Genomic DNA, 15,457 nt, shown 5'->3' on the forward strand with positions numbered 1-15,457 from the left:
AGGATGTTATGTTTGACCACATGCTATAGTGTGTGATAACTGTGGGTGGACTGCAGCCCATTATAAACAGATATTTACTAATTTGGTTTATCATTAGTTTCCATATTGCTTCTCTTATTCAAGTGAGGCAACATTTTTTTATCAGTTCTCTTGAAGTATTCAATTTTTGGCATGTAGACACCACAAACACAATTTAAGCATTAATTTTTGAGGGTGCTCCCCTAAATGTCATTTCAGATATCTTTGAATTTAAACAGCCTTTTCTCGCTTACTTTTAATTTGAGATTCATGATTCAGATCTGCATTGTGGGCTTCATTTCAAAAACATTAGTTCACTTTTTAAGTCAAACTGTACAACTTTAAATAACATGTAACAGAAAAACTTGCATCAAGAAAACCTTGTTCTATTTCATCCATATCTCACTGAGTTGATGACTCTGAAATGTAGGTATCAATCAAAAGAATGTAAATATCTTAGCACTGCTTGTGATATAATATTAATTCTATGTGGATGGGGAGACAAGAGAGATAGAGAGAGAATTCTATTGGTTTCTATAAGTAGGAACTGGAGATCATTCTTGAAGTTATTATTTAAAATCCACTTTTATCTGACATCATTGTTTAGTCTTGCAAGTAGTAAGCTTATGAGATTAATGGCCATGTGTAATGCCTTGCATACAAGACATTATTGCCTGTAAACAATGATATTTTAATATAATCATCACTACTGGTCATAAGCAAAACAATTTCTTTGTTATGAAACTGGGAAGTATTTGTAATCCAAACTGCTTTGCATTCTGTTCCAATCTGGACAGAAGATGAAGTCAAATTCAGGCTGCAATCAATACCATCTTTAACACACAAAAATCTGTCAAGATATTTTTTTGCTTGTTTCTGCATGCTATGGGCCTGTTACTTGTGGCCTTATTGTAGAAACTCATGAATGTACATGAATAATAGAACTGTTATGTTATTAATATTACCAGTTATACCGCCGCTTAATTAGAATGCCAGTTCAAGAATCATAGAATCATAGAATGGCCTTAGCTTGAAGCAGAAATTAAAGATCATCTAGTTTCAATGCCCCTGCTATGGGCAGAGTTGCCAATCACTCTATCAGGCCACCCAGAATCTCATCCAACCTGGCCTTGAATGTTTCCAGAGATGGAGCATCCACAACATCTCTAAGCAACCTGTTCCAATGCCACATCATGAGTAAAAGATGTCTAACCTAAATCTCCCCTCTTTAATTTAAAGCTGTTCCCACTTGTCCTATCACTATCAGAGCAAAAAGTCAGTCTCCCTCCTTTTTTGAAAGCTCCATTCATGTACTGGAAGATTGCAATGAAGTCCACAAATTCTCAATCTGCTCATGATTGTTTTTCAGGGGCAGCTCTTCACAGTTAATCCACTTCTTAACATAGAGAGCAACTCTTCCACCTTTCTACCTGACCCATCCCTTCTAAAAAGCTCATAGCCCTCAGTCATGGCATTTCAGTTATGTGAGTCATCTCTCCTTGTTTCCATGATAGCAACAAGATTGTAGTTTTCAAACTGCACCATGGTTTCCAATTCCTCCTGCTTATCTCCCATGCTGCATGCGTTGGTATAGAGGCACTTCAGTTGGGCTTTTGGCCACCTTACCTTCTTGGAGGAGCACTTCCAAAAACCTCTGGGAAAAATCTGAGGTTTTCGCCCAGTGCTTTCTAAGTGTTAATATTTGGAAGAACATTGATTTACATTACTTTTCACCTAAATTTAGTTGAAAGTTGTGGGGTTCTTTTTTGTTATTTTATGTTTTCATTTTTTTTTAAAGAAAGCAGTGCTAGTCACATAGATGAGTCTTTTAGAAATCCAAGATGGGAGACAGGAATTATAGCTAAAGACTTTTGTCTTTACTGCACTCTCAATGATTCTTCAACCAGCAGGATCATTGTTTCTTTTCTGCAAGATATCAAGTTTGTGTTGCTGGGCTTAAATAGATAAGTCCGTATATTAGGAATCTTACAGAGAACAGAAGCAGCCCTAACTCTGAAAACCCAACATTGATGTTCTCTGACTGTTAGAATATGTTAAGGATATTTTCTGTCTAAAGACTGAAATGTGTGTGCACAGACTTCTGAGCATTTGCTTCTTTCATGATATGCTTGCAGGATTGGCAGGTTCAGCTATTACTGCCTTTTATTTTGAAGTTTTGTTAGTAGTAGTGCTGCAAAGTTCACAGTACAGCATCTAAAGTCTCCTGGAGTGTTCCCGTTCCTCAGTATCTTCCTCTGTTAGTTTGCACTTAGAAAATTCTGCCAACTTTACTCGCTGTTGTTGCTATGTTTAAAACTGAAGTGTGTATTAGGGAACTTTTAGGCCCACATCAGCAGCATCTTCTAAAATATGGGGAATGTTTTTTCAATTTATCTTTTATCAAGAATGTATCTAACCATACATTGCTGGAGTTTCGGCCATTTGAAGAGGAGTTCTTGAACAAGACAATTTTGAACTGTATGTTTTGGCCAGCTTAAGAGTTGGAAAAATTTGGTGGTATTGATGGGGTTTCCTGAGTAGCTCTTTTATTCTCTTATATAAACATCTGTCAAATAGACCTCTTGCAAGACACCAGCCTAACTTATCTAATTCATTGTTTAGAAAGTCGGAGACATACCAATGCAGGTATTTTCCAATTCTCATAAGCAGGTAAAGCCTCCGGATCTCATCATTCTTGTTATATGAATGTGTCCATGGCTTGGCTTTATACCCTTCTACAGTACTGCAACTGTGATCTGGGATATCATCATTTCACACCTTGGTTAATCCAGTGTCTTCCCCTCCTTCACTGATAAATTCAGCACCACCTCCACTGTTTCACTTCAGAAGGCTGCTACAAAGTACAGTTCCCAGCTTCAATATTTTAAGTGTATTTCTCTTCTCTGTTGAATGCCTTCTCCTCATTAAACACAGTCTGCTTCTCTTTAATTTTAAGGTCCTTATTCATGAGTCATTTCCAACCTTATTATCTGCTATCAAAATGTCACTTCCTCCTCTAACACTGCCCAAAATACCTCTGTGTATACTCTGTGCTGCTTTTCTCATTTTGCAGAAATTTTCCATAAGCATCTGCAAAACTAGTGTTGTCCTTTCTCCAGTCTCTCATTTGTCATCTTTCCTACCAAAAATGTCTGATAACCCAATAATAGTATACTGAGAGCATTTCTGGGATGTTTTTTTCACTTATATTCTGTATTTGTATGAATGGTAAGCTGTTCCCGTCAGGCAGATCTGTACTTTCAAAGCACTGATGTCTTGTTTCACTACCCTGACTTATAAGTGCCAGTAATATGTAGGATTAAAACAGGATTAAAACTGGTATTGAGTTCTGAAAAATATCACTAATCAGGATTTTTTATTGTGCTTGATTAGACTGGCTGTTTCTCACCTGACAACCTCTTTGAGTTTGTCTTACTGCTGTGTTTTCTGCTTAGCACCATGGAGCAAATCATTCCACCTGCAGCTGTGCTGTTGTCCAAGTCCAAGTCCAATTGTGCCCCCTTCAGGAGTATCCAATACCTCCCTGTTTGCTTCTGGCTACAATTCAGAAGGTGGACTGCTGGGTGTATCTTCTATGGCTGAAACTAGAACAATATCCTCATTTCCTGTATTTCAGTGTAAAAAGCTAATCTAAAAATGGTTGAAGGATCAGGATGGACAACTTTCATAAGAGCCCATTCCCCCCATTTCCTTGTGGCTTCTTTGATGGCTTTTGACAACTATGATAGAGCCAGGGATTGATGTTGTCCTTCATCATGTTTAATGGAAGGTTATATTTTGTTCGGGCCTGTCAATTTGTTACTGATTTACATATTGAACATAGATATGGATCAAAATTGAAGGTATTCATATAGTTGTTAAATAATATCTAGAAGCTGTATGGCTGGCTCATGTTAGGTTTTAATTCTTAACTCTGTGGTTCATGGCATGAGTGTCTTGTCCATAGCTGCATAATTATTTCTTCTTTCTGATTGCTGTAATAGAAAAAGCTATGCTTTGTGGGATTTGTTTTTTATAGAATCATAGAATCATAGAATGTTTGGATTGGAAGGGACCTCTAAGATCCTCCAATTTCAACCCCCCTGCTATAGCAGGAACACCTCCCACTGGACCAGGTTGCTCAAAGTCCCATCCAGCCTGGCCATGAACACCCCCAGGGAGAGGCATCTACAACTCTTAAATATATATATATTTAAGAAAGAAAATTGCTACAAATATGTATGTCCAGTATTCATAGAATCATAGAATCATTACAGTTGGAAAATGCCTCTAAGCTCATCTAGTTCAACCATCCACCTAACACCAATATTGCTCACTAAATCATACTCTTTTGCACCACATCTACACATTTTTGGAAAACCTCCAGGGATGATGACTCAACCACCTCCCTGGGTGGCCTGTTCCAGTGCCTGATCAACTCTTTCAGAGAAGTTGTTTTTCTTAATATCCAACCTGAATCAATCCTCACTTCACCACCACCTCCTTTCACATAGTTGTAGAGGGCAAGTCTAGGTACCTAGGTAGTCTTAGGGTAGTCTTGGTAGATTTTATCAACAGCTTTTTTCTCATCCACCAGGTGGGTCGCCCATAGAAGGAGATGAGGTTGGTCAGGCAGGACCTTCTCTTTGTGAACCCATGGTGGATGGGCCTGGTCCCTTGGTTGTCCTGCATATGCCTTGTGATCTCACTCAGGATTATTAGTTCCATAACCTTCCCCAGCAGCAAAGTCAAGTTGGCAGGGCTATAGTTCCCCAGATCATCCTTATGACCCTCCTTGTAGATGGGAGTCTTTAGGAGGCCTTATAGTGACCTTCCAGTACCTGAAGGGGGCCTACAGGAAAGATGAGGAGGGACTTTTTTTTAAGGACAGATAATGATTGGATGAGGGAAAATGCCTTTAAATTGGATGAGGGTACATTTAGACTAGATATTAGGAAGAAATTTTTTATTGTGAGGATGATGAGACAGTGGAACAGGTTGCCCAGAGAGGTTGTTGATGTCTCGTCCATGGAACCATTCAAGGCTAGGCTGGATGGGGCTTTGAGCAATCTGATCTTAGAGGGAGATGTCCCTGCTTATAGAAGGGGGGGTGAAACTAGATGATCTTACAGGTCCTTTCCAACCCAAAATATTTTATGATTCTATTATTCTAAGATGGGAGCCACAATGGCAAGCCTCCAGTCCTCCAGACAGACCTGATGCTGAATAATACTCTCCATGGTCAAAAAGGCCAGAATTCTTGTGGTGTCACCAGCCTCTTAGCCACATATATACCTCATATAGGTATATGGTTACACTGTGATGCTAAGCAGAAGGCCCAAACTTCCAGATTCACATTAGCAAGAAAGCAACCTTTCTCTTGAAATATGTAAGACCGGACCCCATACCCACGTGAAGACTGTGAAGCACATTGCCAGTCTTGGCTGGACTGTCCCTGCTACACTCACCGTATAGTTCAGATTTTGTGCCTTCTGACTTCCATCTGTTTGGGCCAATGAAAGATGGACTGTGTGGGCAACAGTTTCCTAGCAATGAAGCTGTTATAGCAGTTATGAAACAGTGGGTTACCTCCATTGGTTCAGATTTTTATGAACATGGCATGCAGAGTCTTGTTCATCACTGCCAAAAATGCATAGCTAATGGTGGTAATATGTTGAAAAATAGTGTTTTGTAGCTGAGAATTTCCTCTATCAAATAATATTTTTGTATTCTTTGTTTCTGTTATAGTTTCAATGGAAATAAATAAAAGGCATTACTTGAGGAGCTACCTACATATTATGCCATGATACTACAATGATAAGTTTTGGCAGCACTTGTGGGAGCCCCAAAACTAAGGACTCCCCAGTGGTAAAACTTTTTGATCCCAAGAGAGAACCCACAACCTGTGAATGATAATACTTATTAACTCTACAACTACCAGGAGAATTATTGCATCTCCAAATATGACTCACATCAAGCAATAACTTGTTAGGAAGCTAGTACAAATGTCCAAGTGACAGTTCTTTCCAGCAAGGTGCAATTTAATCCATCCTTCCCTTCCCTAGGACCCAGGAAGCTGTATATAATTGAAGTTTACAGCCAGAGACCTATCCTGGTGTTTTGGAAATTGGCATCTGGCATGTACTTTATTTTTCAGATGTTGCTTTGACAGAAGTAAACCAACTTTTATGTTAGATTACATGTTAAATCTGGGCACTGACCTTGGAAGAAATATCCTGAATGCAAGTTCTTGTTTGCAAGTCATGTCTGGTTTTGCAATACATAGAGTTCCTAATACAAAATGGAAAGATTGTCCTGCAATTAAAACTGAAGACATCAAGATGTCATTTTTGAAGGGAAGATCTAAATGATTCAAGTCAGCCACATCTCTCAAGATTTATATTCCTTCTGCCTCTAGACAAACAGGCTCTTAGGACTGGCAAAATATAACTGCCTTTTCCTCTAATAATGACTTCAAATAAAATGAAGTGTAAATGATTTTTTAAAGGCAGTGTGGTTAGCCCATGATGCTCACTTTCTGAATTCTTACTAGATTGAGGTTTAGCTATGTAGAACTAGATTTGGCCTAGGTACATGCAGAAGCGGTTCTTTAGGTGCCATGGCTGCTTTACTGGAGAAAATATGGGTGCTAACAGCTTTTTAGCCATATAAGACATTGTCTGCAGCAAAGCAGAAATCATTGTTAGAAATATTCCACTCATGGAAGGTGCTTATTTCAGAAGCCCCTTCCAGAGTAATTCTCAGAGGAATCAGTGGCTATATTTCAGTATTGTTTCCAACAGGTGCTTAGTATTCATGAATGCTCTCTTTCCACAACACTGGAACAATTAGCATGCTTTAATGTAGCATATATTTAAGTTACTTTTTAACTAACTTTATCCTGGGCAGAATTGCATCCTAATACTGGATGAATGAAAACCCTGTCCGAAGTTACCGCAGCACCAAGCCATGTGGAACAGGATAGCTACAATAATTTGGGGCAGGATTCTATCATTCAACCAACCAACCAATAACCACCACCACCAACAACAACAAACCAGGCTATTACTCTGCTTTTTATAACTGTTGAATAGTAGTGATTCCAGTTTGTCCTGTCTATCAGTCTACATCAAGGAGTAGACTAGTAACTGTATTGAAATAGGGTGATGGGTTGTTTTTTTTTTGACTTGGTAGAGCAAAATTGTCCTCTGTTTGTCTTCTGTGCACTGTCAGAGAAACTGTTTTACATGCCAAAGAAAAGAAAGACTTTGATTCAGAGGTGACATACTATTTTAAGGAATATTGTTTAAGTATCCTGATGGATATTATTTGGAAAAACTCAGAAATACCACTTACAGGCAACCAACCATCTCTAGTACAGAGGAGCTGAGAATGACAAATAGCTTTTGTTTATAGCAAGAAGTGACTACTGGCTAAGTAGTGTTTATGGTAATTGAGCTTTACAAGGAAGTAAAATGTAGTGTGAAGCACAGGGGGTAGCTTTTGCAGTGAAGCAGGTAATGAGGAGATCTTTGTAAGCAATGTAGGCAATTCCTGATTAGCATCTGCTGTTTCAACAGCTGAGGAACACGACTTGAATGTAAATGCCTGTGCAAGAGTTCAGCAGGCATTCCCTCTAGCCTGCCACCCTGCATTGTGGCTTTGAGTCTCCTTGAGCCCTGCTGTGATTTGAAATCAGCATAAGAGGAAGGAGAGCAGCACAAATAGCAGACATCTTGGAACAGGAGAAAAACCCTGTAGCAAAGAAGTTGCCGTTAAGAATTTTCCTCTCATTAGTTTTCAGCACTTCTAGTTCAGACTGTATTTGCATTTCTGTATGTATATATAAATATAGCTGCACACATAGGTGGTAAAGTAGTGGTGCAAAAAAAAAAAAAAAAAAGCCATTGCACACATCAGAGAATTTCTTTTGCATCTGTAAATGACTCTGACCTGAGACACTAAGCATACTTGCTCACACAGAGAAAACTACCTGATTTAAGGCAGGTTTCCAGGTTATTTTCTGGCTGCTGTAATAACTGCTGTTAGTAAGTTGTTGAAGAAGATGCACCAGTACTTTTTATTTGAGGCTAAAAAATTCTCCATGATTGAGAAAGCTAATAGTATACCTTGCATATGGTAAGATAGCTTTGTTTACAAGTTATAATGTAAGCCATAACAATATGAATACTGTACGCCCCTTATCATAAGAAGAAAGCTTCTTGGTACATGGAGTGACATGTAGTACAGATACAGAAAAGTATTTCCATCTCTGCTTTCTCTTCTCTTATGGGGATCTGTGTCCTTCCAGACTTTGTTTTCCAGACTTTGTTTTCCAGAAAGGAAACCTGTTGAGACAAAAACAGCTGAGAAATCGTTACAGTATAGAGTCAGCTGGGTCTGAGATAGAGACCCAGGAAACACCTAGTGAGAGTTAGCTCAGTATTGCACTGGGCCAGTAGTAAAAAGAAAGAAAAAAAAAGAAAAAAAGAAACAAAGAAACCAAATTAATTTGAATGAAAGAGTGAGAATAGATGATATTTCCAGAATTTTAATTCTTGGCAGAGGTAACTGAAGGAAATATAAGTACAAAAAATGTATTCAGGGCTAAGATATTTGTGAAGTCACCTTTCACTTTCCCACTTCCACCTCCTTTTATTATGATGGGATTATCATTCACAGGTTTCAACAGACATGTCCAAAGACTGAAAATTATCTACATTCACACGTAATTCTATTTTATCATGATAAAAAGTGCAATTTTTTTTTTTTTTTTCACCTTTGAAAAGAAAAGGTAATTTTATTTGCTTATTATTCGCTGTTTATTTTTCCAAAGGACTCTGGTAAAGTGTTCAATATATGTTCACACTTTTATTACTGTTCATTTGTGTTATTTAAAATCAAACTAATTTCGCTGCTGGGTTCTAGGAGTTTATGCTCAAGTCAACCTTAATAAAGAGTTCAGTGAATGTGACTTCTGGAAACATAGGCAATAATGGGATGAATGCTGAGAAAGTCAATAGGAATAACATTCTTTGTATAGGAATTTGCATATCAAAACAGCACTTTCCCACGGTGCTTCAAACCATGCCTACTCTAGGAAATTATATATTTTTAAATATATTATTAACAGCTATTTTTAAGCATAATATATAATAGCTATTTTAAAACATACGTAGAGGAAGTTTATTGCTTTTATTACATCTACCAAGCATGTTAAAACCAAAAAGTAGTTTTATCATCTTTTTTTTTTTTTTTAGCCAGACATTCTAATTCAAGAAAAACAAGGATAATCTTTCAGAAAAACATGAGAATAATTATGCCTGTATTTTTAAGTGTTTTTATGGTTGTGTCTCTTCTTTACTTTCAAAATATACTATCCTTGTTGCAAGATGGGGAAAGAGAAGTGGTGAGAGGTGAAAGTACTTCACCTGGTAGTCATCTATAGGAAGATAGATTTTCTAGTCTCAAAACAGAACCTAACTATAAGTCATATATTAAACTGATCTAAAGGTGTCTGTGAATTGTCAAAATAGAAGCAGCACTTCAGAGATACCGCTTAACATTTACTTTTCCTCCCACAGGAACTTTTTACACCGGAGTGCAAATTCAAGGAGTCTGTTTTTGAAAATTATTATGTAATCTACTCATCCATGCTCTACAGACAACAGGAGTCCGGAAGGGCCTGGTTCTTAGGTCTGAACAAGGAAGGGCAGGTCATGAAAGGAAATAGAGTCAAGAAAACAAAACCAGCAGCTCATTTTCTACCCAAGCCATTGGAAGGTGAGATGCAGTCCATCATTGGCAGTTCTTCCTATAAATCTCAGGGAAAGAAAAGGGAATAGTTTCTAAAATAATCTTTGTGAATGTGTGTTCCATGCACAGAAGCCATTCCAAATGACAGTCCCCAGGATTCATGGAGCAGTTTTGTGCTTTGGCATAGTTATACTAGAAAGGGTATATCTAAAAACATTCTTTGAAAGGATTAGGAGGTCATTTTACAAGAAAAGAAATCTTTTGTGAATATGTATTCTGTCACCTTTAAGATACTATCTTGCTAGCAGCAAAAAGTGTCATGAGTCTTCCAATCAGAATGAAAAAAATGGACACTGTGGGATAATTCAGAGTTATAAATGGAATGGATGAAGTGTATTTCAAGGTAAAAGCTTTTTAATGCAAAACACAAATGTCTGCTTATAAAACAGATCATACTTGATTACTTAGCCAGTTGATGTAATATACATAACTTGTATAAGTTGACAATTGAAGCAAGGTAGTTGCAAATGAAAGTTGTACAAACCTTACACACTAAAATGATGTCTCACATTCCTTGGAAAAACATTTGCTTTTCTCCTGGATTATGATTGATCTATTTATGACTTATCTATTTATTCTGCAGGCCACCTCTAACCTGCATCACTTTTTGTGTCCTGTCCTGTCAGCACTCCAAATTTCACTGAGATCATTGCCACATATAGCCTCAGTCATTCTAAAAATTACCTACATACTTAACATCTAAAATCACACACTAATAATACTTTAGTTAACAGTCCAGTTTTTTGAGTTTTTTCTTTTGTGTGTGTGTGTGTGCTTTTTTTTTTTTATATTATTATTTTGACTTTAGAAGTTTTGATTAGGAGATGAGGGGATGAGTTTATTAATGTTAGATTGCTCCTTTATTGTGAAACTCTGAACAATGCTATTTTTAACTTTAAATTTGAACTCAGGATGACGCCTTTGTTCTTCCCTTGTTTCACAATGTTTTTGTATTTTCACAAGCTTTCATCACTACTGATATTTTATGTCAGACCCAGTGCATTTTTAAAGTAAACATCCATTCATTAGAAAGGAAGCAACCATTTTCATTGATGTTTGGACTCACATGCTTTCAAAATATCTAGCCCAGGCATAGAAATAAGTTTTTTACATTGCCTAATAGAATTTTAAAATATTACACCTCTGATATATAGCTCCTTGTAGTTTTATCTCATACTATTTGACTTAATATTTTTGTAGGTCATGGTGCTACTTCATCAAGTTCTTTGTTAAGCAGCAAAGAAGCGTTCCTAACACATTTCTGGGGTCTCACCCTGAAGACAAAATCATAATCAGCCTCCATTACTCCAGAGAAGATCTTTAATTTCAGACTTTCATAGGCCACAAAAGGATTTAGATTATGTTACTGGAAATGTTAGAACAAGTATTTGATTAGTTATCAAATTCTATATTTCTTATGAAACCCTACACTACTGAAGACCAGTGCCAGTACTTTGATGCTCCTGCCTCCTACTTTAATAAGCCAAGTGATTAAAGATTTGTGCTCTGTGGCAGCACAGAGCGAAACCCAAAGTCAATGTGGTGATTAATTTCTTTGACTGCTTTGATATCTCTTTTAATACTGCTCTGATATAAATAAAGGCTACTGAAGTTAGATGTAAGTGGAAATATTACCTGAATCACTGACATGGAAAATGGAATTGAATTATCCAAGAGCATTAATCATTAAGGAAGCTGGATCTGTGTAATTGAACACATATATTTCCCTCAAAGGACTTAAACTGGTTACATAGGGAATGAAACCCAGGGGCAAACTTTTAATTCATTTGAAAATTCAGTTAGTAATTTAGTTTGGAGCTCTCTGCACTGCATTCAGTGCAGGTTAGTGTGTAATGCATCCTTTTTTGAAAAGGAGGAACCAAACGCCCAAATTTCATGTGGACTCTGCAGAACAGTCCCAAACACTTCTTCAGCTGTAACCTGAAGAGGTTATAATCATGCTCCTTGGACTTGGGAGCCAGGTGTACAAATAATTTTTCTTAGCTGGATTCAAGACCAGTCTTGCAATGTAGGGCTAAAAAAAAGGCACTTGCATCCAGACAACTCATATTTTACTTCTAAAAAATCATCAAATACTTTTTTTAAAGATTATACATAAAATGAGTATATAAAAATATATGCATCTTTTTGTGTCTCTCTCATATAAATACATATCTGTATTTTCTAATTTCTGAGGTTTCAATAGTTCCTTTTAACAGGTGAGCATACAGTTTCCTGCTATTTTTAAGACATATATGGTAGAAGTGGGAAGTTCAGAGGGTCAAGCAAAGACATCAGTCATGCAAAGTAGCTGTGAAAGTAAACAGTTTCCCATCATGCAAGAGAAACATGGAGTGTATTAGAATCATATAACCATATAATCATAGAATGGCCTGGGTTGAAAAGGACCACAATGATCATTGAATTTCAACCCCCCTGCTATGTGCAGGGTCGCTAACCACTAGAGCAGACTGCCCAGAGCCACATCCAGCCTGGCCTTGAATGTCTCCAGGAATGGGGCAAAAAAAAATATTAGTTACTGTAGATAATCCTGTTTGAGATATGTTCTTAAATAAGACATGTTCTTAAAAATGTCTCTTTCTTTCTTTTCTCCTTTCAGTTGCCATGTATCGAGAACCATCTTTGCATGATATTGGAGAAACAGTGCCAAAGGCTGGGGTAACTCCAAGTAAAAGCACAAGTGCGTCTGCAATAATGAATGGCGGCAAACCACCAGTTAACAAGAGTAAGACGACATAGCCAGATCCTCACAGGTGTTGTGACTTACTGAGTCCCGAGTGCAGTTGAGCGATTTATCCTTGCCAGACTTCCCCTCTGCAGTGTCTGTGGATCAGCTCGCAGCAAGTGGCGTTCTGGCACGTGGCTGGTTCTGAACTGAATCATTGCAAGCGGATAAAGCTCAATGTGTAGCTCCACCCACAATGAGAAGACACCTGGATGAACCAGCTAAACTCAGACCATGGAATGCCCTACCAGATATTGGAATGCCTTTTTAATATCTTTTCTGTGACTGTGACACTTCATGTGAATGACATACTTCACAAGTACACTTGATACCTTGCCTGCTGACGGTTACCCATAATCCCTTTTTGAGTCCAGTTTCAGCAAAATCCATGTGTTTAAGTTCTATTTTGTAGCACACAAATAATCAAGTAATTTCTAGGTAGATGCTGTAAACCTGTGCTATTATGGATTTCTCTTCTTCCCTTTTTTATAAGGCTGCTCGCTCCACTGTCTGTGACCTTTTGCAGGGATTGTGTTTCTCTATAACTTTAAGTGTTGCCGGTGGCTTAGTTTTGAAAGTAATCAGGGAATCAGGAAGCCTTCAAAAATCTATAATTACAAATTATATCTATAAAGAATAGGATCGTTGTCTCTGGCTTACAATGCTGATCAATGTGAATACTCTTTAGTAACAGATACTGTGCTTCTGAGGTTGGCATTATAGTGGAGGGAAGAGTGTCAAACACAACCAACAGGAAGTTTTCTGAAATGAGTGTTTGGCATCCCCCTATAGTTTCTTTTTTTGTGTGTGTTTTATACATATCACAGGCTTACTGGTAATGGTAACATTTGCCTTGCCCAGCGAGCAAGACCCACTTGTTTTTGGGAAAGTGGGTCCAAAGAATTTTGTAGGCCTTGTAGGCCTGAATTAAGGCTCATTTTTCATCTACTAAAGCTTCATTGTTTGAAAAACTACCACCACCAATAAAAAAAACACTTAAGACTAACCAGAATTGCGCTACCTATATCCATTTCGAATATAATCCTTTTCTGTTTTTAAGGAACTGAATTTAATGCCATTGTTATTTTTGGCTGATTTCCACACCTACTTAGCAAAGCATGGGCAAGGATGTTGTTGTGTTCTTTTCTGCAGCACCAATGCAAAGAGTAGTTAAAAATTATAGTTTTTCTGGTGTTTTAAAAAAAAAAGAAAAAAGTTTTACAACTGGACGTATTACAAAACTTTATTTTTATTTTTAGCTAAGCATGCAAAATCCAGTCCTATGTATCTCACTGATATTCCAGTACGTACCTCTACCCAGCTTTCTAGAATAATATCCTCACCAAATTGATAGATTGAAGGTGCCTTGCCTTGATCTCTGTATACTGTACTTTCTTCTACATGAACCTAGACAAAATCAAAATCATTACAAAATTGAAGCCTTGGCTCATATCATGAGAAACACCATCAACACTTTAAGTTTGTCGCTTGTGAACAGTAAAACCAATGTTACAAGGAAAAAAGAATTAGACAATACCACAGTAATGACACTGACGTGTTACATACTTAGTCACATGCTTTCAGACACTAGGACTGTGGGTGCTGTCTGTATATTTACGAAGGTATTTGTTTCTCAGAAAGGGCAACAAGGACCAAACTGTGCCTCTGTCTGGAGAACTGTGTGATAGCACTCTCTTGGCCTCTACCTATTATCTTGATATTTAGAGATTAAAAAAAAAAGAAAAAGAAAAGAAAAAAAGGAAATTGTCCATTCCTTTTTTACTATTGTATTTCTCATATTTCATTTTATCATGTCTTTGTTCGGAAGTGTCTCTAACAGGAAGAGTCTAGTGGTCATTTCAGACTCCCTATCTGCTCAGCTGAGTAATTTATTCAGTCTTAATGAACTTTTCATGCTAGTTTTCAAATGTGGTTTATAAGCAACTTTTGGTTGTTCTTTAACAAGCTACTATAAAGCTACTAAGTTCTGGGTTGTTTTGGTAGGCCAGACTTCCTTGGTTGTATATGTGATACAAGAACAGCAACCTAACATTTGATTCTAGGGTCTTTCCAGGAAGGGAATGTAAATAATAATAATAGTAATAATAATAGTATTGCAAAACTACTTCACTACTGTGATAAAAAAGTGCAAAGAAACTTTAACTTAGACTGTGCCCTTGCCTGCTAGCACTAAATATGTGCGTGTGGGAAAAAGTAAAAATCTCGGTGCACACTTCTCATCCCACCTGGTCCAGTGGGATTTGTGCATGATACCTGAGAAAACAAAACCAAAGCAACTCACATGATGTGATGTGGGCTTGCTCTGCAATTAGGAGGGCCCATGAGAGGCAGTATCCTTAATGCTGTCCTATCTCCTGGGTCCCTTAGGAGCAATGATTCACAATTATTTTGAGTAGAGTAATACAACTGAAGGCCACGTTCCCTTTCTCACTTAGGTTTTTTAAGAGTTCCTGAGGAGGGAATAAGAGTTCATGTCCAATCCAGCCGTCCCTTTACTCTCGCTCGTTTAAGAGCCTAGTGAGAGACAGGACTGGAAAGCTGGCTGAGCTTTGCAAGGAGCCTCTGGTTCATGGCCTAATGCTACATAAGTACTGTCTGATGCCAGGTAATTATAATTTGCAGTTTAGGGGGCTACAATTAAGGCTGGATTTGATTTCGGTAAGCAGTTCATACATACTGAAAATGCACCATAATATTTTTAATTTCTCTTTTTGTTTCTGTGGTCTAAATGCATATGTGTGTTTAATACAATGAATCGTTGTCCTAAAAATTATTTCTTGTTCTACAGTCTGTTTAAACACAGAAGAAGGGTTTCTGTGCTTTGTTTCCTCCTTTTAATTTTGTCTTGTCTCGTCT

General features: G+C 37.5%; 1 protein-coding gene across 3 annotated transcripts in view; it reads left to right on the forward strand.

The window, feature by feature from the left end:
* FGF14 (fibroblast growth factor 14) overlaps positions 1-15,357 on the forward strand; it is a 378,041-nt gene extending 362,684 nt beyond the window's left edge. For all 3 annotated transcript variants that reach the window (XM_085215548.1, XM_085215547.1, XM_085215546.1), the window contains exons 4-5: positions 9,603-9,801; positions 12,455-15,357. In XM_085215548.1, the coding sequence (XP_085071674.1) occupies positions 9,603-9,801; positions 12,455-12,594 (339 nt within the window). In that variant the 3' untranslated portion in view covers positions 12,595-15,357. The remainder of the gene's footprint in view (positions 1-9,602; positions 9,802-12,454) is intronic.
* Positions 15,358-15,457: the final 100 nt, after the last annotated feature.

The sequence above is a fragment of the Meleagris gallopavo genome, chromosome 1, assembly GCF_905368555.1.
Source record: "Meleagris gallopavo chromosome 1, MGAL_WU_HG_1.1, whole genome shotgun sequence".
In the NCBI taxonomy this organism is placed as follows: Eukaryota; Metazoa; Chordata; class Aves; order Galliformes; family Phasianidae; genus Meleagris; species Meleagris gallopavo.